General features: G+C 31.6%; 2 protein-coding genes across 2 annotated transcripts; both read left to right on the top strand.

The window, feature by feature from the left end:
* The first annotated feature begins 1,823 nt into the window (after positions 1-1,823).
* On the top strand, positions 1,824-3,155 carry LOC126879824 (uncharacterized). The gene is made up of 2 exons (XM_050643118.1): positions 1,824-2,168; positions 2,802-3,155. The coding sequence occupies exons 1-2, from the start codon at positions 2,010-2,012 to the stop codon at positions 3,084-3,086; spliced, it is 444 nt and encodes a 147-aa protein (XP_050499075.1). The 5' UTR covers positions 1,824-2,009; the 3' UTR covers positions 3,087-3,155.
* A 12,807-nt stretch (positions 3,156-15,962) lies between these two features.
* Positions 15,963-20,138, top strand: LOC126879826 (uncharacterized). The gene is made up of 2 exons (XM_050643120.1): positions 15,963-16,157; positions 19,816-20,138. Exons 1-2 carry the CDS (start codon positions 16,020-16,022, stop codon positions 20,098-20,100), a joined length of 423 nt encoding a protein of 140 aa, XP_050499077.1. The 5' UTR covers positions 15,963-16,019; the 3' UTR covers positions 20,101-20,138.
* The last annotated feature ends 4,840 nt before the right edge of the window (positions 20,139-24,978 follow it).

Raw genomic sequence — 24,978 nt, 5'->3', positions numbered from 1 at the left:
AATTAGGTACCTAATTATATTTACGTACAAGGGTAATGGATCTTAATTCTTGAGATATATTTTAGTTCTTTATCTTTAGTTTCTAAATAATTAAAATAGTCCAGGGCCCATCTGTTTTGAGATGGACGTTGAGAGGTGACTCAAATTTTTTTGCAAAAATTGCGTAAAATGACTCCAATAATAATATTTGAGTTATCCTCCCACTCAAAATGGTCCGGAAGATTGTTTAAATAATCAAAATGTCAAAATATGAAGGAAAAAATCGATTTTTTTATTGGTTTTTTTGATTATAACTTTAAAACTATCCATTTCTGAGAGAAGTTGTACTGACATAAAAGTTGCGTAATTAAATTTCCTACAATACAAAATTGGTTAAAAATTTAAAAAATAGTCACCCTTGTTGAAAAATAGCAATAATTGAGAAAAAACTATACAAAAACAAGTATTCGCATTTTACGTTTTTCAACCATTTACGCTACAATTAGGACCTTCATATTTTACCCAGAAAAGCTTTATGATATAGTTAAACAACACTGTTAATTTCATTAAGATCGGTTTAATAGATTTTGCAAAATACATTTTGCAATCCAGCTTTCGCAAAAAAATTCATTTTTTTTAAATGTTACAGGACTGAAAATAAAGCAGATAGCAAGTTGAATTTTTTTTTGCTTACAGAAGTGTACAGTACCTTTCATTTGCAATTTGCAAAATTAAAATCGATTAATTACCAGGGCATCAGGAAATTTTTTAAATAAACATTAATTTTAGGTGCTACGCGCAGGACAGCGGTGTTCGATTCACACAAGTTGATTTCCACCAAAATTTCTTCCAATCTTTATCTAATACATTATTTTCTTACTCTATATTTTGTTGTATTTTAATATTTTAATTCCACAAAAATCAAAATAATTTTATTATTGTTTGTGAAATATTGTTTAAACAATTTCATATGTTTAAAAATAATAAACTTTTATCCTTAAGTTAAAATATATGAACAAAGAAAGTTTTTACTAAAAAAAGTGTTATTTCAAAAGATAGAGTATGTGTTTTTATTTTGCAATAAACAAATTTACTTATTTATATCGAAATGTAATAAAAATTAAAATGTATCAATCATTATCAAAGGTCATTGGAATGCCCAATCAGAGCAAGCTATCCGCTGTCCTGCGCGTAGCACCAATAATTAATGTTTATTTAAAAAATTCTTGACGTCGTGGTAATTAATCGATGTTAATTTTGCAAATTGCAAATGAAAGGAACGGTACAAATCTATACGCAAAAAAAATTTCAACTTGCTATCTGCTTTATTTTCAGTCCTGTAACATTTTGAAAAAATGAATTTTTTGGCGAAAGCTGGATTGCAAAATTTATTTTGCAAAATCTATTTAATCGATCTCTATGAAATTTGCAGTACTGTTTTACTGCATCATAAAGTTTTTCTGGGTGAAATATGAAGGTCCTAAGTGTAGCATAAATGGTTGAAAAACGTAAAATGCGAATACTTGTTTTTGTTTGGCTTTTTCGCAATTATTGCTATTTTACAACAAGGGTGACTATTTTTTAATTCTTAGCCAATTCTATATTGTAGAAAATTTAATTATGCAACTTTTATGTTAGTATAATATTTCTCGGAAATTAATATTTTTAAAGTTATAATCAAAAAACGAAGAAAAAAATCGAATTTTTACTTCATTTTTTGAAATTTTGATTATTTAAACAATGTTCCGGACCTTTTTGAGAGGGAGGATAACTCAAATATTATTATTTGAGTTATTTTCAAGCAATTTCTGCAAAAAAATTTGAGTCACCTGTCAACGTCCAAATGTACTAATATTTTTACAGATGCGCCCTGGTCTAAAACAATTTAAACTATGTAATTTCTATTTTGTATCTAATCTTACATTTAATTTTATCAGATACTCAATATTTCATGTTATTTAATATAATATGTATTATCAGCGTCACATACATAAATACACGATTTTATTTCCATATCAACATTCTTTAAGATGAAGTCGATCTTTTTTATTTTACTGAGCCTGATGTTCTTGGAATTTGTCGTTGGCGATGATGTTCAATATTATACTGATTCAACTACATCTGCTCCTGATCCTGCTCCTTTTTGGACAACGGCACCAATACCCAGATCCACAAGCATTGGTGAAGATGTAAGTTATTTAATTATTCATCTGTGTTTTGTTTAAATGTGTTAAATATTTATTTAAATACTAAATATCGTTGGAATATTATTCCTTATGGAATGTAGAATCAGAAATTTTCGCATTATAAAACTAATACGTTTCTTATGTTTTCTGCTTTTTCGATCCAATATGATTTTTAATTGTACCTATAATGGTTTCCAATGCTCATTTTTAGGCATTCTTTGTTCTCATAGTCTTTTATCTGATATTATGATATGAACAGAGATACACGCTGTGTTAGTTCATTTGTTTACAACTCTGTACTCTATACTCCACTTTTACATTATCTATGAAAAAGAATTCCTTATCAGATACCGTTTATTAAACATAATTTTTCAGTTGTGTCTTGTTATTTGATTATTTAATTATTTTGAATACACACAAACCACTTCTGCATTATCAATTTTTTTAGGTCTTTTTGTACTTTATTGAAGTCTATTTTACTCCAAGGTGATCTTGATAATTCGTGATTTTTCATGTATTGTATTGGAACAGTTTTTGTTCATATGTCGGTTTGTAGGTTATGTTGTTGAGTTCCATGCTGCGTCATGTAGAAGTGTGATTAAATAATGATGCAAATTATTAATACATTATTTCTAGGTAGTTTACGTACAAGATCGACAAGTTCCCGATCCAACCTATGAGATAGATGCCGTGGAAGCATTCAAAGAAGCTAAGGCACTTCATCCAGTTGTTGACGGTACACAATTGTTAGAAACATTTTCCAAGTTGTTTAACAACAAACATCCGATAGATGGAGGATGGAAAGTTGTTGAAAATTTGGGCCCACTTTACAATCCAAATGCAGACTACATATATATTGAACTGAGAGTTATAGATGCTAATGGAGATAGGACAGTCCGGATATTTAACGCAAAAAATTAACTATTTTAATAATTGTTGACTCTCAGTTATTATTTCGACTTTCCAAATACATAAAGAAAAATAATTCGATGTTTGTCTTTTAGTTATTCCGATCCCAATAGTACAGGATCCGAATATAGGTCGACCTGCACTTATCTGCTTTCCGGATGAAACATATTTCTTATGAAATTTTATAAATAGACAAATATTTCTAGCATGGGTTGAATATCAAAATCGTGTCATAGCTATCCTTAAAGGGCCCCCCTAGGGGTTGAAATCAATATTCCAAGCACATTTTTTTTTGAAAGTATGTTGGAATTATTTTATTTTTAAATTAAACAGGCATATTCAGTACAATTCATAGATTATTCAAGAAAAAATTCAAAGAAAAATATTGAAAAATAAGCCAACGATGGCAAATTTTTGGACACCTCAAAAAATAATGAATTTTGCGGTGGACATCAGAACTCATCATTGGATCATGGTAAACAAAAAAATGAAAAATGTTTTATTATGAGTTTCTATGGAATTTTGAATTTTTGATATCACTCAGAAGTCAAAACAACGAATTTATTTGCAAAATGGATATAAATCAACATATTTATTATTATTAAACAAAAAATAAGCATAAAACAAAAAATATCTCGACAGCGCTACCTCAAGGAATATCTAAAGGAAATATATACAAAATTCCAGGTGGGTCGGTGAAGCAGTTTTTGAGTTAAAATGTCTACTGCCTTTGAAAAAAGCAGTTTCGAGAAAAACGCGTTTAAAGTATTGTCAACTTTTATTTTCAATTTCTTTTTTGTCTGTCAAATCGTAAAGTGATGCACACCGGAATATGTTTTTGAACCGCGGAGTAATTTACAAAAGAAAATGAGAACAGCTGTTGACCGTTTCTCACTACGCTCAAGCGCGCTGGCGCGAACTTGTTGCAAAGCGAGTCGAAGGTAGGGAGGTAGGGAGACAGTGTTTATTATCCCTACCTAGAAATATTTGTCTATGTATGAAATTTCATAAAAAAATGTTATATCCGGAAAGCAGATGGCTGCAGGTCGACCTATATTCGAATCTTAGACTACAAACTTCCTTCAATGATTATTGGATCAATAAATACAGGGTGTCCAGAAACTCTACGACAAATGAAGACAGGAGATTCCTCCGATAATTTTAAGACATTTTAACCCAATTCATATAGTCCGAAAATGCTTCCTAAGGGAGCTACAGCTCTTGAAAGATGGAGCCTTGTAAATAGTTTTTCTTCAATACCTCCAGAACGCTTCTATTTAGAAAAATGAAAATTGGTACTCCTATTTATTTTCTAGAAATAAATTAATTCCATCGCGAATTTCTAGTACCGGTCATAGGCGTACCTTTTGGGTAGGGCAACGGGTATTTTATAGCATAACATTTTTGTCCTTAACTTTTAAGCAGTTTTGATACTGGACTATTAAATTATCAGGTATTCTAGTACTAAAAGGTACTCTTGATTTAAGTCGGTAGGACTCACCTTTTTCTAGAAAAATCGATTTTAAAATTTTTCGTTTTTTGAATTTGAAAAAATTTTTCAAAAAAAACGGTGTATTTTACCAACTTACAGCAAGAGTAAATTTTAATACTGAAATACCTCATAATTTAATAGTCTAGAGTCAAAAATGCTTAAAAATTAAAGACAAAAAAGTTATGCAATAAAATACCCGTTGACCTACCCAAAACTGACTCATATGACCGGTACTAGAAATTTACCAACCCTTTCAAAGTCACCTCTTTTTGCGACAAAGGATTTTAAAAATATTTAATGTTAATAGTCTTATATATCTTGTAAGAACCTACAAAATTCTTTTTTATCAAACTTTCTAGGATAAAAAATAAAAAGTTACGGTTAAAAAATCAATATATTTATTTGAAAATAAAAGAAGAAATCCAATTGGAAGCATAATAATGTAAGTTAGTGGTGTTTTCAGTCATTGGCCTTATTCATTCTTCTTTATTTATGTATTAATAATAGATTCTAGAAGTTTGACTGGATTAGAATGATTAGTTTTTTAAAAACTGGAGTTAAAAGCGAATAACGAATTTTTGTAGTTTGGTAAAAATACCATTTTCTTCAGAATAGAAAGATTAGCATCAGAGATACGAAAAAATATTTCAATATGAAATTATAGGTTATTTAATTCCTAAGACCCTTCCCAAATTCTACGCCACTGACGAAATTGCTATTTTAGTGTAATTTTTTGATTTTCAATACTTTTTATGTAAATAATATACTGTTCATTCGTAACGATAAAATGATTAGTTTTCGAGATATTTGGAATTAAAAAAATGAAGCGACACAATACATTAATCAAAATAACCGTGTCGTTTCATTTTTAACTTCAAAAATCTCGAAAACTAACGACTTTATCGTTACGAATGAGGAGTATATTATTTTCATAGAGAGTATTGGAGAATCCAAAAATTGAACTAAAATAGCAATTCCGCCAGTGGCGTAGAAAGGGTAAACCATTCACTTTCCCCCGTCGTACGCCTCTGGTAATATACAGAAACGTTTGTTTAACATAATTTAGTAGTTTGTACAGTACCTATACTTCCTGCCAAGTATGAAAAGGATACGTCGAATAGTTTTAAAATGCTGAGCAAAAATACTTTTTAAATTTTTAGATAAAACACCCTGTAACTCAGTAAGAAACCACATTTTATTTAAGTGTTTTAGGTTAAATCTTTGTATTTTGTGCTAAGGTTTCTCCAGTTACTATATGGACAATTATTAATGAAACACCCTGTAAAACTAACACCTTCGATAGCGAATAAATCGAAAACTATTAATTTGATCAAAAAGATGTATAAAACACTTTTAGCTTAGAATGAATGTTTTTATCAACTTTTGCGGTCAAAATATAATAAAAAGTTTCCACCCCCGAGACGGGGTGGCAACCACCCCCATGGCCAAAGCGCCTTTCGGCATCATATATGCTTATTATATACTTATTCTTAAATTTCCAAGCAAATCGATCCATTCTGTAAAAATTGCGCGGTGAAAAGCTTCGGTTCCTGGACTAAGAGTACCTTTTAATACTAGAATACCTCACAATTTAATAATTCAGTGTCAAAAATGCTAAACAGTTGAAGACATAAAAGTTATGCGATAAAATATCCGTTGCCCTACCCAAAACGGACACCTATGACCAGTACTATAAATTCGCAATAGATGGAATCGATTTTTATCTCTGGAAGATAAAAATATGCGTACCAATTTTGGGTTAAAATGTCTTAAAATTATCTGAGGAATCTGTTGTCTTCGTTTGTCGGTAGAGTTTCTGGACACCCTGTATAATGAACAAATCAAAGGTAAACTATTAATATGTATTTCCAAATCGTTGGTTTTCTGGTGCTAATGCAAGGCGGATACCCTAAATATTCATGTTACCTTTGCTTATGGGATAGTAGTGCCGATGAACTTCACTATCAGCAGCACTTATGGTCTCATCTGAGCGAGTCTTAAATGTGGAGCCCCATCATGTTTTAACGCCTCCATTTCACAAAACTTAAGTCTCATGAATCAGTTCATAAAGGCTCTTCGAGAAAATTCTGAAATCATTCAATTTTTAAAACAATTTGTCCGAAACTTCAGAGGCTGACAATTACAAAGACCTTATTTTTAATATGCTTGACAGCTAGTGATGAGCGAGACTGGTCTTGGTCTTGCGGTAAGACCTTATTTTTAATATGCTTGACAGCTAGTGATGAGCGAGACTGGTCTTAGTCTTGCAGTAAGACCAAGACCAAGATCGCCTTTTGGTTTGCAAGACCAATACCAAGACCAGGTATTCAATACCAAGCCCAGGTATTCATGATCAAGACCAAGACCAAGACCGAACCTTGCAAGACTACGCAAGACCAAGACGACCTGCAAGACTCTTGCACTTTTTTGCGAAATTGGTTTTTTATTATTTAACTTTATTTTTTTAGTTCAATAATATATACTGACATTGCAATAAACCTTAAACAATATCGAATTTTTAAAATACATAATATTTTGGTTATACAGTCGAACCCGGTTATTAGAATACCGCATATAGGAATATCCCGGTTTAAGGAATAGAAATTTGAGGCACCAAAACGTTTTTACTAGCCACTAACAATCGGTTATTAGAATATCCAGGTTATAGGAATACTTTTGCTTGTCACGAAGGCTATTCCAATAAGCTGGTTCGACTGTATTTTTAAGTCGTTTTGATTAAGTCAAACGGTTTGCATTTTCTCAACCTTCAAAGTGTCCAGAAGGCAAGTTTTCAAGCGCCGACAGTTCAAGGACAATTGAAATTACTTGTAAGACAAAAAAATGTAATTATATATAAGGTAATCCATTTAAAAAATGCCATTAAAAACGGTTTTTATGTACCAGTCGTTTTCGCTTTTTTGTCTAATAAAAATACTGACACTTATTTCAATTCTTTTCGCATAATCATAATAGATTTTGAAAAGGAATTCACAATCCTGTGAAAGCATTGTGGCCTGAATAAAAAATAACTGGTTGTCGATTGTAATGTGTCAAGCTTGGTATCGCAAAATCCAAAACTTAGGCTCAGTTTCTGAATATGATGACAAAAATTCCGATACTGGAAAATTTTAAATTATTTTTTGAATTAAGTTTTTACAATCAACGAAAGTTGGAAGTTGAATTATTTGTGAAAATCCCGGATGACAAACGCGTAAAGATATTTACTGAATTAATAGTTGAAAACTATTTGGAAGAATTTAGGTTTTCCCCAGAAAGGGCCAGTACTACAAATAGTATGTGCCGCACTTGAAATGCATGAGAATCATTTCAGTGTGTTTTAAATTCTAGTTTTTATCCAGTTCTAGTTTACCCACATTCGAATATTTTCAACTTTTAAATGTCGTAATGGGTATTCAATCCAAAAATATGTGAAAATAAAAAGTGCGAATAACTCGTGCTACGAGAGCAATGTATGATAGTTTAAATAAAATTAAAGAACTGCAAGATAACAAATTACAGAATTAAGCGTTTATAACTCCCGATTAGGTTTAGTTATTATGTTATAGTATTAGGTCTATAAATAGGTATGGTAAATATGTATGTATTTACTAAAAAGTATGTTTTAGTTAGTTTACAAAAAAAGTTAATTAAATTAAATAAAGTAAAAAAATATTTGATTTTTGTGTATTTTATTCGAAATTGTTTGGTTCAAATTATTACTACCAAAAAAGCAAGACCAGCAAGACTCTTGCAGCAAGACCAAGACCAAGAACAAGTCCGGTTAGTGCAAGACCAAGACCAAGACTGCCTTTTAGCTGCAAGACCAAGACCAAGAACAAGACCAAGACCAACACTAGCCTGGTCTTGGTCTTGTTCTTGTTTTGCTCATCACTATTGACCGCTTCAAAGCCATGAGTTGAAGGATATATCTTAAAGTACACATGCTACATACTCACTTTGATTATTTTAAAGACTACTTGGATGCATATTGAACAGCAATGGGAACGCTTTCACCAAGATGTAATGAACTTCGAACAAAGGTATCAAGGCGATTATAATGAGAACATAATGGGTAACTACGTTTGGGAGCTCCTACGAGACAGTCCTTGCTTAGACAAAAGAAATACCAAACTGTTCATTTTTAAAGTTTTTGTATTCTTTTCATAAAATTTAAAATTTCGTTCTGGTAAGTACAAAAGCAATCTTTATAAGATAAAAATATTTTTCTATGGATGCTATACAATGTGCAACTTCGCTCACTACTTACATACACTCAAAACCTCAAAACGAACAATTTCACATGCAATGAGAAAAGTCGGCCATTGCAGTGAGAAATACTTTTTCTCACGGGTTCTCCGCCGGTTTTCAATGCATGATCGCCGTTTCCATGGTGGAATAACATGCACAATACAAACATAATTAATGTTGTCAAATAAAATGTGTTGGAGCAAAATTTACCAGGAATTACCTTTCAAAACTGTTCGAAAATATTTGTTAGTTAGAATTTTAAATAAATAACGTAAGTATATAAATTTTAAGAATATTAAATACCTACATGTATATGTATTTTATTTCAATTTATGTATATGTTATAGTCAAAGCCCGAATTTCAGGCACTCCTAGGTTTGACTAGGCAATCCTCAGGTCTGACTGACGGTGTTAGTCAAAGCCCGAAATAAATTAGAGTTTCGGCCTTTGACTAGTCAAACCTAGGAGAGACTAATGCCCGGTTGCACCAACAGATCTTAAGCTTAAGTCGAGAATATCACAAGAATTAATATAATATAATTATAATATATTACAATAAGAATACCATAATATAATAATAGATATAATTGATGATAAGGTAAGAATCTAAAATTATGGTGCAACGTAAGTGAAACTCAAGGAGGCCCTATCTATAAGTAGAGCTTAGCTAAGCTGGAGCTTAAGATCTGTTGGTGCAACCAGGCATAAGTTGGTCAGGCAAAGGGCGAAATTTAATTTTATGAAATCGGGGTTTGACTAGTCAAACCCCGATAAGCTATAGTCCTGTCGCCAGGGGGGGTACAACGGCCTCGTTAATTCAGATGGACTTACCCAAATTTTTTTTATGTATTTTGACCCGTAGAACACGAATTTTTTGGGTAACAGTTGATCCGGATGTCGATAAGATTGTTATAGACCAAGAACTTGAGGAATCAAATAACAGCGATTTTTGGCAAAACAAAACAATATTTTGTATTTTTTGGGTCATTTTAAGCAAAAAATATTTCTACAAGTTTTTTAGTAGGATGCACAGTTTTCGAGATAAACGCGGTTGAACTTTCAAAAAATCGAAAAACTGCAATTTTTAAACCCGAATAACTTTTGATTAAAAAATAAAATAGCAATTCTGCTTAGCGCCTTTGAAAGTTCAAGTCAAATTATGTCGGTTTTGATTATTTGCATTGCTAAAAATTTATTGTGTTATTGCTAAACAAAGCTACAAACAACTAGTGCGTGAGTGATGTTTCTATGATTTCTCATTTAAAATCGAACGAGTAGGTAGAATAGGTACTAGTGCAATCAAGACTATTTCTACGTTACATACGTTAAAACGCATGTAAAAGCACGGGAAACCCTACGTGTTTATAGCTTTGTTAAACAATAAAAAAATAAATTTTTACCAATGCAAATAATCAAAACCGATATAATTTGACTTAAACTTTCAAATGCGGTAAGCAGACTTGCTATTTTATTTTTTAATCAAAAGTTATTCGGGTTCAAAAATTGCAATTTTTCGATTTTTTTAAAGTTCAACCGCGTTTATCTCGAAAACTGTGCATCCTACGAAAAAACTTGTAGAAATATTTTTTACTTAAAATGGCCCAAAAAATACAAAATATTGTTTTGTTTTGCCAAAAATCGCTGTTATTTGATTCCTCAAGTTCTTGGTCTATAACAATCTTATCGACATCCGGATCAACTGTTACCCAAAAAATTCGTGTTCTACGGGTCAAAATACATAAAAAAAACTTGAGTAAGTCCATCTGAATTAACGAGGCCGTTGTACCCCCCTGGCGACAGGACTACTATTAAAATATCGTAATTTGTTATATTACGTTTAATAAAACGTGATTTATTAATTTTAATGTTTATTATTTTTGTATTGTTGTAATGAAAATACTAAAATTAGTGTTTATTCTCGCATGTTGAGGCATTATATGGCATTTAGAGTTGTACATTGTACAATACGTTAGACCTTTTACACTTACATAATTTTGAAGAGCTTTTCTTATTGCAGTAGCATTTTATAAAGCCTTGTCCTCCAATTTTAGAATCTTTTGTACTAATTTCTCTTAGAGATCGCTTAACCTCTGGAACATGTTCGAAATTATGTAAATTATCTTTGCATTCTCTTATTTGATTTCTTGAAAAAAGTGTGTGTAGCGCAAACATATGGAATGGAAATGTCATCGTCAACTGTGAATGAAGTTATTGCAATCGGAGAAAAAACTAAGGATCACCATAATACTAACGAAGCCCCAGGCAGGACCGTCGTTACTAGGAAAGGAAGAAAATTGTCAAACAATGCAGATTACTTCTTCAGATGTGGTTTGTTGTATTTGCCAAAAAGAGAGCTCTGACGCACGTACGTGAATAATTTGTAATCAGGTGATACATGTTGTGTGCGCTGACAGCACACTTGGTGCATACTATGAAGGTTTTGAAAGAAAAGTTACATACATGCGTTGTGCACAGACAGAAAAGTTTAGTATAAATAAAGGAAAGGCGATTGAAGGTCTTCATGCCCAGGCTAATGTTATGAAACAATTAGGTGAAAAAAATTCCTCCAATTTAATCGGAAAAACTGTAAAAATACCTATCTCCAGCTTTGATAAAGCCAAGGAGATGCTTGAAATATTTTGGGTATCATACAAGATAAAATAATTGACGGTTTATATAGGGTTGGTACGAAATACTGATCAATAAACACAATTTTTTCAAGAAATCAAATCAGAGAGTGCAAAGAGAATTTTCTTAATTTCGAAGATGTTCCAGACGTTAAGCTGTCTCTAAGAGAAATTGGTACAAAAGATTTTAAATTTGGAGGACAAGACTTTATAAAATTCTACTGCAATAAGAAATGCTCTTCAAAATTATGTAAGTATAAAGGTCTAACGTATTGTGCAACTCTAAACGCCATAATGCCTCAACATGTGAGAATAAACACTAATTTTTTATATAAAAAAATCACGTTTTATTAAATCTAATCTAATCAATTACGACACTTTAATAGCTAATCGGGGTTTGACTAGTCACACCCCGATTTCATAAAATTAAATTCCGACCTTTGCCTGACCAACTTAGTCTCTCCTAGGTTTGACTAGTCAAAGGCCGAAACTGTAATTTATTTCGGGCTTTGACTAAGACCGTCAGTCAGACCTGAGGATTGCCTAGTCAAACCTAGGAGTGCCTGAAATTCGGGCTCTAATTATAACATATATAATATACGTAAAACCACATCAATTATTTAATATTGAAGTTTGAACTCTTGACAAAACCGCATCCATAGAAAAAGTACAGTGTACAACACATGAGAAAATGACATATTTCTCCCTCGCTTGATTTGCGGCCCTCACCTCGTGCCTCGGCTCGTGCCAACAAACATCTGCGCTCGTTAGAAATATGTCTTTTTTCTCACTTGTTGTACAATATACTATTTTCTTTCTTTACTTAGGCATAAGCAATCAAAATCAGAGGTACAGAACTCTCAAAATTCATGTAGATCTGTGTAATGGATCTTAATTCTTGAGATACATTTTTGTGTTATTTATCTTTTCAATTGTCCTAGGATGAGTTACCGTGAGATATAGTTGCTGAAAAATATTATTTTATCAAATTAAAATATACGACGACAATTTTGACAAAACTATTTATTGCTTAACTAAACGTGTTTACAAAACTGAGGTTTGCTGGCAGTGGCGTACTGATAGATCAGCGGGCCCTGGTTCCAGTTGGGATGCGTGCCCACCTGCCCAATCAAAACACACATTGTATATCAAAAGTTTTTAATAAACATTACATATAAATCATCATATATATCATGAAATGATACCTATTGTGCCGATGTGAGCTTTTGTCCTGGGGGTGAGTTTCACCCCTTATCATTTAGCGGTATACCCATATTCTTACATTTCCTTTTCCAGGATTTCAAAACTTGCTCTAAATATATTTTAAATAATGTCGGCGATAGACAGCAGCCCTGTTTAAGACCCTTATTCACTTCAAATCCTGACGAGATTTCCTTGATTAGCTTATTTTTTGCTAGATTATGGTGGTATAGATTTTTTTACAGCTTTAATGAGGTTCAGACTGATGTTAGTTGTTTCGAGGGCTTCCCAAAGTTTACTTTGTGGTACCTACTACAGTATCGTATGCTTTTTTAAACGTTTTTCTTTAGTTCAATAGTTTGCGTCAAATCTTTAGACGTTAATTTGACTGACTTTTCTTCAATGCAAAAGAAATGAAAATTTGCAGACATATGCATTCGTGGGAACAATACACGAATAGTCAATAAAAACTCTAATGATATGAACTATACATAATTTCACTTTTTACGGTTAATTGTTTACGTTATGCTTCATAAATAAACAATAAACTTTCAAATTTTGAACGCTTGTATATTTGTTTATATATAAATCGGCGTTTATTCGTGTCATATTTCAATACGATACGAAACAAAACTTCAACCAAAACTCGAATTCAAAAAATTCGTGTTTTTATCGTAGAGCTATTCCAGGTCAAATCAACACACTTTGATTTAATTTTTTCTTCTGACCTATTTAGATTTTGTTAAAATTTAGAGTACTCATAGTGGATGATTACGTGAAGAAAAATACAAAATTAAAGTTTTCCACAAAAATCCAAAACACCGCGACAATACTTTATTGGAATGGTTGTAGAAGCTGTCCTAATTAAGCTAGAATGATGGAAGAGGTGTCATTTTTCAGCATTTTTAAAGCTCTTTACAGTGATATATACAGCATGATGTTATGATAAACAAATTTTTCTCAAGCAAAAAAAATATATTTTGATGTTTTTTTTCCAAAAAGTACATAATTTAAAATTTTCATAATATTCCTACAAATACATAGTACTGTTGTTAATAACATATAAAAATTTTATCATGGAATGGTGATGGGTTCAACATAAAAAAAATAAATTTTACACATACAGTATGGTGCAAATGAAAGAAATAATTTTATAATGTCACATCTGGCGACTTTAGGAAAAATCCCCAAAACAGGTCGATTTTTATTTTTAAATTTTAATATTCTGGCATATATATCATACTAGTAACGTCATCCATCTGGGCGCGATGACGTAATCGATGATTTTTTAAACGAGACTAGGTGTCGTGTGCTAGCTCATTTGAAAGGTTATTCAGGTCTCTATTCAGTAATTAATATCTAAACAATAATATAATTATTTATACAGGGTACCAAAAAAGCATTTTTTAAATTAAATTAATTGAGAAAAAAGAAGACGGTAGGTAATATATTTAATTTAAAATAGATTTTACTGTTACCAGAAACAGATAAATTACATACATTCTTCTTTTTGTCAATTTATTTAATTAAAAAAACCTTTTCTTGCCACCCTGTATAAAGATTTATGTTATTGTTTATATTGTTTATACTGGACAGAGAATTAAATAAACTTTCAAATGAGCTAACACACGACCTATAGTCTCATTAAAAAAAACATCGATTACATCATCACGCCCAGATGGACGACGTTACTAGTATGATATGTATGCCAAAAATTTACAATTTAAAAATAAAAATCGACCTATTTCGGGATTTTTCCTTAAAGTCGTCAGCTCTCGACATTACAAATTTATTCCTTTCATTTGCACCATACTTATGTACTGTATGTGTAAAATTTTTTTTATGTTTAACCCATCACCATCCCATGATAAAATTTTTATATGTTATTAACAACAGTATTATGTATTTGTAGGAATATTATCAAAAATTTTGAATTATGTACTTTTTAGAAAAAAACTTAATCAAAATATATTTTTTTTGTTTTAGAATAACTTGTTTATCATAGCATATCATGACACCTCTCCCAGCATTCTAGCTCAATTAGAACAGATTCTACAACCGTTCCAATAAAGTATGGTCGCGGTGTTTTGGAGTTTTTTGGAAAACTTTACATAACCATATTTCGGATTTTTGTTTCTCTTATTAGCCACTATGAGTATTCGAAATTAGAACCAAATCCGAGGAGTGGGTGGAAATTAGGTGTGTTGAATTGATATGGAATGTAGAGACGTTTTGTGCTACAATTAACATAAGAATTCGTTTTGTCGTATAGTAATAATTAATTAAACGCTTTTATTTAGTTCAATCGTTTGGGTCAAATCTTTGGACGTTAATTTGACTGTCTTTTCTTCAATACAAATAACTAAAAATTTGCAGACATATGCATTCGCGGGAACAATACACGAATAGCCAATAAAATTTTTTTTTGTTAATTAATTGTTTAAATAAAAAAAAACGATTTTAACGGAAAATTCTTAAATTCTCTTGTTTTTTAAAATGAAGAAACTTGAACCTTTTACAGATTGTAGCTAATTATATGAACTATACATAATTTCACTTTTTACGTTAATTGTTTATGTTATGCTTCATAAATAAACAATTAAGTTTCAAAATTCTTTGCCGATTCCGACTACTTTTCATGTTTGTACATCATGTTTTATACATATTTTAAAAAACAGTACGATATATTTTAATGTTTGAAAAGTATAAGACTAAAAAGTAAAAAATAAAAAAATATGAAAAAAAATCTTTTAAGAAACGCTTTTCTTTAGTTACGAGTGACTAAAATTAAACATATAAAAAAATCAACTAAAAAGCAAAAAATAAAAAAAATTGAAAAAATCTAACACATTCGTTAAAGAAAAGCGTGGGGCGAAAACCATTTATTCGATGAAGCCGCGCCACGCTTTATTTGACGAATGTGTTAGATTTTTCAATTATTTTTTTTGCTTTTTAGTTGATTTTTTATATGTTTAATTTTAGTCACTCGTAACTAAAGAAAAGCGTTTCTTAAAAAAAATTTTTTCATATTTTTTTATTTTAAGTCTATGTACACTATGTACCTAAATGTTTTTAAAAAAATTGTTTAAATCAATTTTGACCAACACTTTCTCTTCGCAACGTGCAGTTTTGTTATAAGGGGAATATTTTAAGTAAGATTGTTCAAGAATTGCGCCCATATGGTCTTAATTCTTGAGACATATTTTGGATATCTATCTTTAGTCTCTAAATAATTTAAACTATTTAAACTAATTTCGAATGTTTATCTAATCTAAGATATAATTTTATCAAATATTCACTATTTCATATTTCATATTTTATCAACGTTACTTAGGTACATAAACACATGATTTTATTTTCATATTAACATTCTTTAAGATGAAGTCAATCTTAGTTGTTTTGTTCAGTCTAATTTGCTTGGCACTTGTAGCTGGCTATCCTGGTGAATGGATATCCACGTATGCTCCTGAAACACCAACACCACCGACACCTGCATCGACAAGCAGTGGTGAAGATGTAAGTTATTTATTACTAATCTGTTTGATTTATATTATACAGGGTGTAACGAAAATACAGGTCATAAATTAAATCACATGTTCTGAGACCAAAAATAGTTCGAATGAACCTAACTTACCTTAGTACAAATATGCACATAAAAAAGTTACAGCCCTTTGAAGTTACAAAATGAAAATCGATTTTTTCGAATATATCGAAAACTATTCGAGTTTTTTTATTGAAAATGGACATGTGGCATTCTTATGGCAGGAACATCTTAAAGAAAAATTATAGTGAAATTTGTGCACCCCGTAAAAATTTTATGGGGGTTTGATTCAATTAAACCCCCCCAAACTTTTGGGTACGTTCCAATTAAATTATTATTGTGGTACCATTAGTTAAATTCAATATTTATAAAACTTTTTTGTCTCTTAGTATTTTTTAGATAAGGCAGTTTTTATCGAGTTGCGGCTTTTTTTAATATGTTTACATAAAAATTTTATGGGGGTTTAGTTCTTTTAAACTCCACAAATGTTTGTGTATGTTCCAATTAAACTTTTACTGCGGTACCATTAGTTAAACACAGTATTTTTAAAACTTTTTTGCCTCTTTGTATTTTTTCGAGAAGGCACTTTTTATCGAGATATTACTTCTTTTTTAATATCGTTCAAAATATACCTAAAAATGTAAATTTTAAATAAATTTTCATATTATTACCAAGTCTCCATAATCGTACTTAGCCATATACAAATAAGTGGTGGATTTGACAAATATTCAAAATATCTCGATAAAAGCTGACTTTTCGAAAAAGTATGGGAAGGCAAAATAGTTTTTAAAATATTGTGTTTAACTAATGGTACTACAATAATAATTAAATTGGAACGTACACAAAAGTTTGGGGGGGTTTAAATGAACAAAACCCCCATAAATTTTTTATGGGGTGTCCAAATTTCACTATAATTTTTTCTTAAGATACTACTACCATAAGAATGCCACATGTCTATTTTCAATAAAAGATCTCTAATAGTTTTCGATATATTGGAAAAAATCGATTTTCATTTTGTAACTTCAAAGGGCTGTAACTTTTTTTATGTGCACATTTGTACTAAGGTAAGTTAGGTTCAATCGATCTATTTTTGGTCCCAGAATATGTGATTAAATTTATGACCTGTATTTTTGTTACACCCTGTATATTATGTCGGTTTTATAGCGTTCTACAGCTTTCCGTTCCTAACCGCCACTCCTTTCTATTGTGGCAGTCATTTTTGGCAAAATGGGTCATTTTTGATGTCTCGAATTTTCTAAACCTGTTGTACGATTTTAGTGATTTTTTTAATATATTGTAGCCTCATTTTTTAACAATATCGCTGGAATGATATTGTTGCTAGACAGGTAAATTGTCATTATATACCGGGTGTACCAATCAAACTGTTTTTTTTTCTCTCAATGTTCACAATATCCTGTAGAATATTCTAGCCTTTATAAAAAACTGAAAATAAAACCCAACTATAGCCTTAGATTTCTAAACATTCTGTTTTTTTATTCATTCGCTTATGCTGAATAATAAAAAAGTTTGGGACTTTAACAACTAGCCATGTTCGTCATCACAATACAGAGTGTTTCTAAATAAGTGCGACAAACTTTAAGGGGTAATTCTGCATGAATAAAAAATAATGACCGTTTGCTTTATAAACATATGTCCGCAATTTTGCTTCGTTTCCGAGATACGGAATGTTGAATTTTTTCTTATAAACTGACGATTTATTTATTGCTCTAAAACCGGTTGAGATATGCAAATGAAAATTGGTAGGTTTAAGGGGTTGTTATTGGGCATTTTTTGACATATAATTAAAAAATTTATATTTGCCAATGGCGTTCATATGGGTCATATAACCAAAGATATTAAACACATAGATTAGGGAAGGTCCGAAAAATAGCGTAACGCGGAGCAGTTCGGGTCGGTGGTCTATCTATCTCTCTCTACCGGCGCTTAGCTTTCTCTCTCTAGCATATGATGGCCGCCGTCTCTGTGTCGGTGTCGTTCCATTACTCCCACCTCTTGGTAAATACGCTCATACTCGTACGAATGACAAAGATAGCTAGACCACCGTAATTTATATTGGCGTTACACCCCGATGTATTAAGTGGCATATTACTAGCTTAGTCTATTGTTAACATGTATCTGCATAATATTATATATTAAACGGTCATATTGGCACACCCGGTATTCAATGACAATTTACCTGTCTAGCAACAATATTATTACAGCGATATTGGTAAAGAATAAGACTACAACATATAAGAAAAATCACTTAAATTTCACTTAAGGTTTAGGAAATTCGAGACATCAAAAATGACTGATTTTTGGGGTGCCCGTTTTCTCTGGCGCGTCTTCTTCTTGTAATGCCTATCCGTTTCGGATGTTGGCGACCATCATGGCAATCTGTACTTTGCACACTGCTACTCTGAAAAGATTTGTAGTGGTTGTGTTGAACCACGTACGTAGATTTTTCAGCCACGAAATCCTTCGCCTTCCTGGTCCTCGCTTTCCCTCTACTTTTCCCTGTAAGACCAGTTGCAGCAGCCCATATCTTTCACTGTTCCTCACGATGTGACCTCATGATCTGACGCGTAGTGTATATTAAATCAATAACTAAACAATAAAAAACAATATTTTCTTATTAGGTATATTTTTTAGATCAGTCGATTAAATAATGAGAGGCAAATTATCAATATTATAAAAAAGACTAAGTTTTCACTCTAATGGCATAAAAAACAACATAATGTTACTCTACATCCCACCATGGTAAAGAATAAGACTACAACATATAAGAAAAATCACTTAAATCGTACAACAGGTTTAGGAAATTCGAGACATCAAAAATGACTGATTTTTGGGGTGCCCGTTTTCTCTGGCGCGTAGTGTATATTAAATCAATAACTAATAAAAAAACAATATTTTCTTATTAGGTATATTTTTTAGATCAGTCGATTAAATAATGAGAGGCAAATTATTAATATTATAAAAAAAGACTAAGTTTTCACTCTAATGGCATAAAAAACAACATAATGTTACTCTACATCCCACCAGACAAAACAATGGGAACCTTTTCTGGTTACAGCTCCGAGGCTTCTACAATTTGCAAGCCATAACGGATGCTGAGACTAAGGAAGATGAGGGAATTTTACAATTTATAATTCACGTCCTATCTGCTCAGCGCGGTAAAGTTCCAACGAGAATGGTTCCCTTCGTACTCCAATGTAAACATGTAAATAAAAATGAATAACCATTTTCAATTTTCATACAGAAGTAAAAAACTTCGTTTGTATAATGGTATAAAAAAGTTTTATTAAAAAACATTAAAAGTCATCCAAAAGGATTTGCAAAACGTTTTCAACCTGGATCAGATCATCCTCAGTGCCTAGAACGAAGTATTTCCACGTTAGAATGAATGCAAAAGGTTAAAATTGTGACTAGTTAAAGAAAAATGTGGTAATACTTACGTTCTGCTTAGTACATGAAACTAGCAGCTTTTTGAAATAGGTTACATCGAGAATTATGGTTTACATAATAATTATGATATTTATAGCGACTCCAAGTCGATGTTAAAAGATTAAATGTGTTAGGAGTGCTCAAATGGCATTTTCAATTTAATAACCATATTAATATTATTTTTAGGAAGTTTACATACAAGATCGAAAAGTTCCCGATCCAATCTACGAGATAAATGCCCTGAAAGCATTCAAAGAAGCTAAGGCACTTCATCCAAATCTTGTTAGTCCAGAGTTTTTAGAAACATTTTCCAAGTTGTTTAACGACAGCCATCCGGTGGAAGGAGGATGGAAAGTTATTGGAAATTTCCAGTTCCCATATTACAATCCAAATGTAGACTACATATTTATTGAATTGAGAATGCAACCATATATATATCCGTATACTATACGGATATTTAACTCAAAATAAAGAAAACTAAACTTTCCAAATAAAGAAAAATAAATCAATGTTTGTCTTTCAGTTAATCCCCGTTCATATTTAACAGTAGGGCCAATAAATGCTTATGAATATTGGATTAGCCATGCTTATGAATATGGCCATTTTCAAGGCTTCATAATTCGATCAAAAATGATTATTATGAAATTCAAAAAGTGACAAAATCAAGGTTCAAATACCTTCTTCAGTGTTCTGAAGAGATTTTTGTCATTAATTTATTACAAAGCTGTTATTTTTAGTTATTAACAATTAGCGCTATAGTCCAACTGTATCGTCGCCCCCGTTAACGGAACTATTTCGATTAGATTTTTTTGCACAAACTTACTCAAAAGGAGGTCCTTATAACATATCCAAAGGGTACCGGGCGGTACCGTGGTCGAAAAATTTTTTAAATAATTTTTTTTAACAAATTCACAAAAATAATTTTTTTATTTCCAACAATCTTTTTTTAGATAATTTGGGTCATTCTGAGCAAAAAAGGTCTCTTGTCATTTTTCTCTAAAATTGACTGTTGTCGAGTTATACGCGATTAAAAATTTGAAAAATGCGAAACTGGCCATTTTTAAGGCTTAATAACTATAAGAAAAAATGTTTCATTTACCTATTTGTTATTAAAATTATGTTATGTTAAATTGTTGAAGCGGATGAATTAGAATAATTGCCGATTGATTCTATTATAAAATATTATGCATTTAACTTGGCGATAGTTGATGAAAAATTGAATAACATTCGCAAAAAAAAAATAAACAAAACAAAGTTTTAAACTTTGATGTGGTCACTTTCTGACTTTCTTAATAATAATTTTTAATCGAGTTACTAACCTTTGAAATAGCCATTTTCGCATTTTTCAAATTTTAAATCGCGTATAACTCGACAACAATCAATTTGAGACGAAAACTACAAGAGACCTTTTTTGCTCAGAATGACCCAAATTATCTAAAAAAAATTGTTGGAAATGAAAAAATTATTTTTGTGAATTTGTTTAAAAAAATTGTTTAAACAATTTTTCGACCACCGGCCAGCACTCTGTGGATATGTTATAAGTTATAAGGACCTATTTTTGAGTAAGTTTATGCAAAAAAATCTAATCGAAATAGTTCCGCTAACGGGGGCGACGATACAGTTGGACTATACCGCTAATTGTTAATAACTAAAAATAACAGCTTTGTAATAAAATAATGCCAAAAATCTCTTCAAGACGTTGAAGAAGATATTTGAATCTTGATTTTGTGTCTTTTTGAATTTAATAATAATAATTTTTAATCGAGTTATGAAGCCTTGAAAATGGCCATTTTCGCATTTTTCAAATTTTTAATCGCGTATAACTCGACAAGAGTCATGTTTAGAGAAAAATGAACAGAGACCTTTTTTACTCACAATGACCCAAATTATCTAAAAAAAATTGTTGGAAATGAAAAAATTATTTTTGTGAATTTGTTTAAAAAAAATTGTTTAACACATTTTTCGACCACGGTACCGCCCGGCACCCTGTGGATATATTATAAAGAAGTCCTTTTGAGTAAGTTCGTGCAAAAAAATCTAATCGAAATAGTTCCGCTAACGGGTGTGACGATACAGTTGGACTATAGCTATAGCGCTAATGGTTAATAACTAAAAGTAACAGCTTTGTAATGAACTAATGCCAAAAATCTCTTCAAGACGTTGAAGAAGATATTTGAATCTTGATTTTGTCACTTTTTGAATTTCATAATAATAATTTTTAATCGAGTTATGAAGCTTTGAAAATGGCCATTTTCGCATTTTTCAAATTTTTAATCGCGTATAACTCGACAACAGTCAATTTTAGAGAAAAATGACAAGAGACCTTTTTTGCTCAGGATGACCCAAATTATCTAAAAAAAATTGTTGGAAATAAAAAAAATTATTTTTGTGAATTTGTTTAAAAAAAATTGTTTAAAAAATTTTTCGACCACGGCACCGCCCAGCACCCTGTGGATATGTTAAAAGGACCTCTTTTTGAGTAAGTTTGTGCAAAAAAATCGAAAAAATCGGAATAATTGCGCTAGCGGGGGCGACGATACTGCCCGGTCTAATCAGTATAGATCAAACCAATACTTTTAGGAGACTTAGATCGGAATTTATTTTACGTCCATACTTTAGTTGGTATTAAGAGGAAGTATTAAATAACTAACTGGCTGTTCGGGCATATAAGTGCCGAAGTAAAATTTTTCTTATACATACATATCATACATATCATTACAATACATACGTATCTTGTACATATTCACAAAGTAAGTCAATGGAGAGAGCATCCCAGAAGAATGGAAAACAGCTATCATGACATCGATATATAAAAAAGGTAACAAATTAGATTGCAATAACTACCGAGGGCTATCAGTAAGGAGTACGGTAAGTAGGATCTATGGAAGAATAATCAGAGATATGATCGAAGACGAATACAAAAACCAAGAGGAAGAGGAGCAGAGCGGGTTTCGAGCTGGTAGATCTTGCACAGACAACGTGTTCTGCTTGAAACAAATTATAGAGAAGAAACTAGCACGGAATAGGTCAACACACCTTACATTCATAGATTTAGAAAAAGTATATGATAACATACCTATCTCGAAACTATGGCAGGTACTCCAAGAAACTTCAATCAATCATAAACTCATACAGGCTGTTCAGAACATACAACATGGAAGCCCAGATAAAATTAGGCAACAGAATATCGGAACCATTTAGAGTCAATAAAGGCCTACGATAGGGGTGCTGCATATCACCGACACTTTTTAAAATCTACATTGGTAAAGCTCTCCACCAGTGGAAATCGAAGTGCAAAGGAATGGGCATACAGGTGGACGATGATACTTTTTTGTATACCCTCCAATTTGCCGATGATCAAGTAATATGCGCTAATGACAAAGAGGATCTCGAGTACATGACACGAAAATTGAATGAGGAATTTGACAAATGGGGTTTGATAATGAACATAGAAAATACGGTGTACCTCTGCGTAGGAGAGGAAACTACTGACCTGCAACTGGAAAACAATAAAACAATAAAACGATGTGAAGACTGTAAATACCTGGGAATAAATTTTAACAAAGAAGGACCGGATGATGCAGAAATAAACAGTAGAATAAATAAAGCTAGAAAATTAATTAAATCCCTGAATGGAATATTATGGAGTACTGAAATAGGAAAATAAAGAAAATTGAGAATATATGACACAATGATAAAAAGCACACTGCTGTACCGATCTGAAACTTGGCGTCTGAAAGAACATCAAATAAGGAAAATAGAAGCCACAGAAATGGATGCACTAAGAAGAGCAGCTAGAAAAATTAAGGAAGAAATGGGTCTAAAAGAAACTGTGACCGACTGCATAGATAGAAAACAGCTTATATGGTACGGGCATGTTCAAAGAATGCCAGAAGAAAGACTACCAAAGAAAGTAGCAAAATGGATACCACCGGAACACAGGAAACGAGGAAGACCAAAGAAATCGTGGATGGAAGGAGTTTGAAGATCAATGAGCGAACGAGGATTGACAGAGGACGATTGTAATGATAGGACGCGATGGCAATTGGGCATCGGACAACGTTGCAGGACGTTCTTACCCGAATCTATATATAAAAATAAGAAATGCGAAATGTCCTGCATATACATGTCCTGCACTGTCGCAAGAGAAATCTACCATAGTATAAAGCAGGGGTGAGCAAACTTTTTTTAGTAAGGGCCACAAAATGTTTTTGGACTATTACTGAGGGCCGCAACAATATTTGTTAAACCTAAACATGTTTACTAATTTTGTGGGGGGGGGGGAGGGGTGTTAAAATCATCAAAAATATAATTATTTTATTTTTAAATTAACTAAACATATTCAGTACAAAGGACATTAAAAAAAATGTCAAGACCAAATATTGAAAAATAAGCCAATGATGACAAATTTTTTACTGACGCGAAAAATTATACCTACGTTAAAATAAAATAAATTATTTTTGTCGGACAAAAAGGGCGCGATCGTAAAGTCCGACACAAAACTCGAGTTTCTGTTCTTGTAGGATCGGTACTCACCAGAGGGGCCGCAGACGTTCGGATACAATTAGTGTCTCTTTGCAAAGACAATGACGTCGACTTTGCAAAGTAACAAGACACTTACTCAACACACATACTACACATGACACTAGGTACCTAACTGCAAAAATTCACCGTACCTAGGGGTCATCCATAAACTACGTCGTTGATAAGAGGGAAGTGGGGCTTGCTTATTACGACGGAGTACGACAGGGGGAGGGGGGTACGAGTGCCCATTCGACGTCGTTTAATATTGGTATATTTAAATTTGTCGCTATTGTGTCTATAAAAATAATTTTTTACTAGCTTCCACCAGCATTAAAGTATCAGATATTCATATAAAAACGTATAGTTTTTGATATGAAATTGAAAATAAAACAAAACGTTTACGAATAATACATACCTTTGTTAAAATTAAAAAGAATAAGTCTATTATAGATACTTTTATCGCATACTTTTCGCATTACTTTATTAGGTAGCACTTTTGTACAGGACCGCAAAAAATGAGATATTGTTCTTTGGGTTTAAATTAAACAATCGCTTCTATATACAGAACAACGTCTGGAAGCAAAAAATATTAAATTGTTAGTTCATTTATGTGCTGCATACTGTGTGTGAAACAACAGTTCTGAAAGAACGAATAGAAATAAAATATTGTTTTTTATTTAGTTAGTAAGTCGTATTTATACTTTAGAAGAAATGGCATCGAAATCAAAACAAAATAAATATAAAGATTTATATGAGGCAGTTAAGAAAGCATACCCCGTAAAATCTTGGTCCAATGCTATTTAAATGCATTCATTTTTTTCGAAT

The sequence above is a fragment of the Diabrotica virgifera genome, chromosome 2 (assembly GCF_917563875.1).
Source record: "Diabrotica virgifera virgifera chromosome 2, PGI_DIABVI_V3a".
NCBI classification, from domain to species: domain Eukaryota; kingdom Metazoa; phylum Arthropoda; class Insecta; order Coleoptera; family Chrysomelidae; genus Diabrotica; species Diabrotica virgifera.
This window is presented reverse-complemented; position numbering and strand designations above follow the sequence as displayed.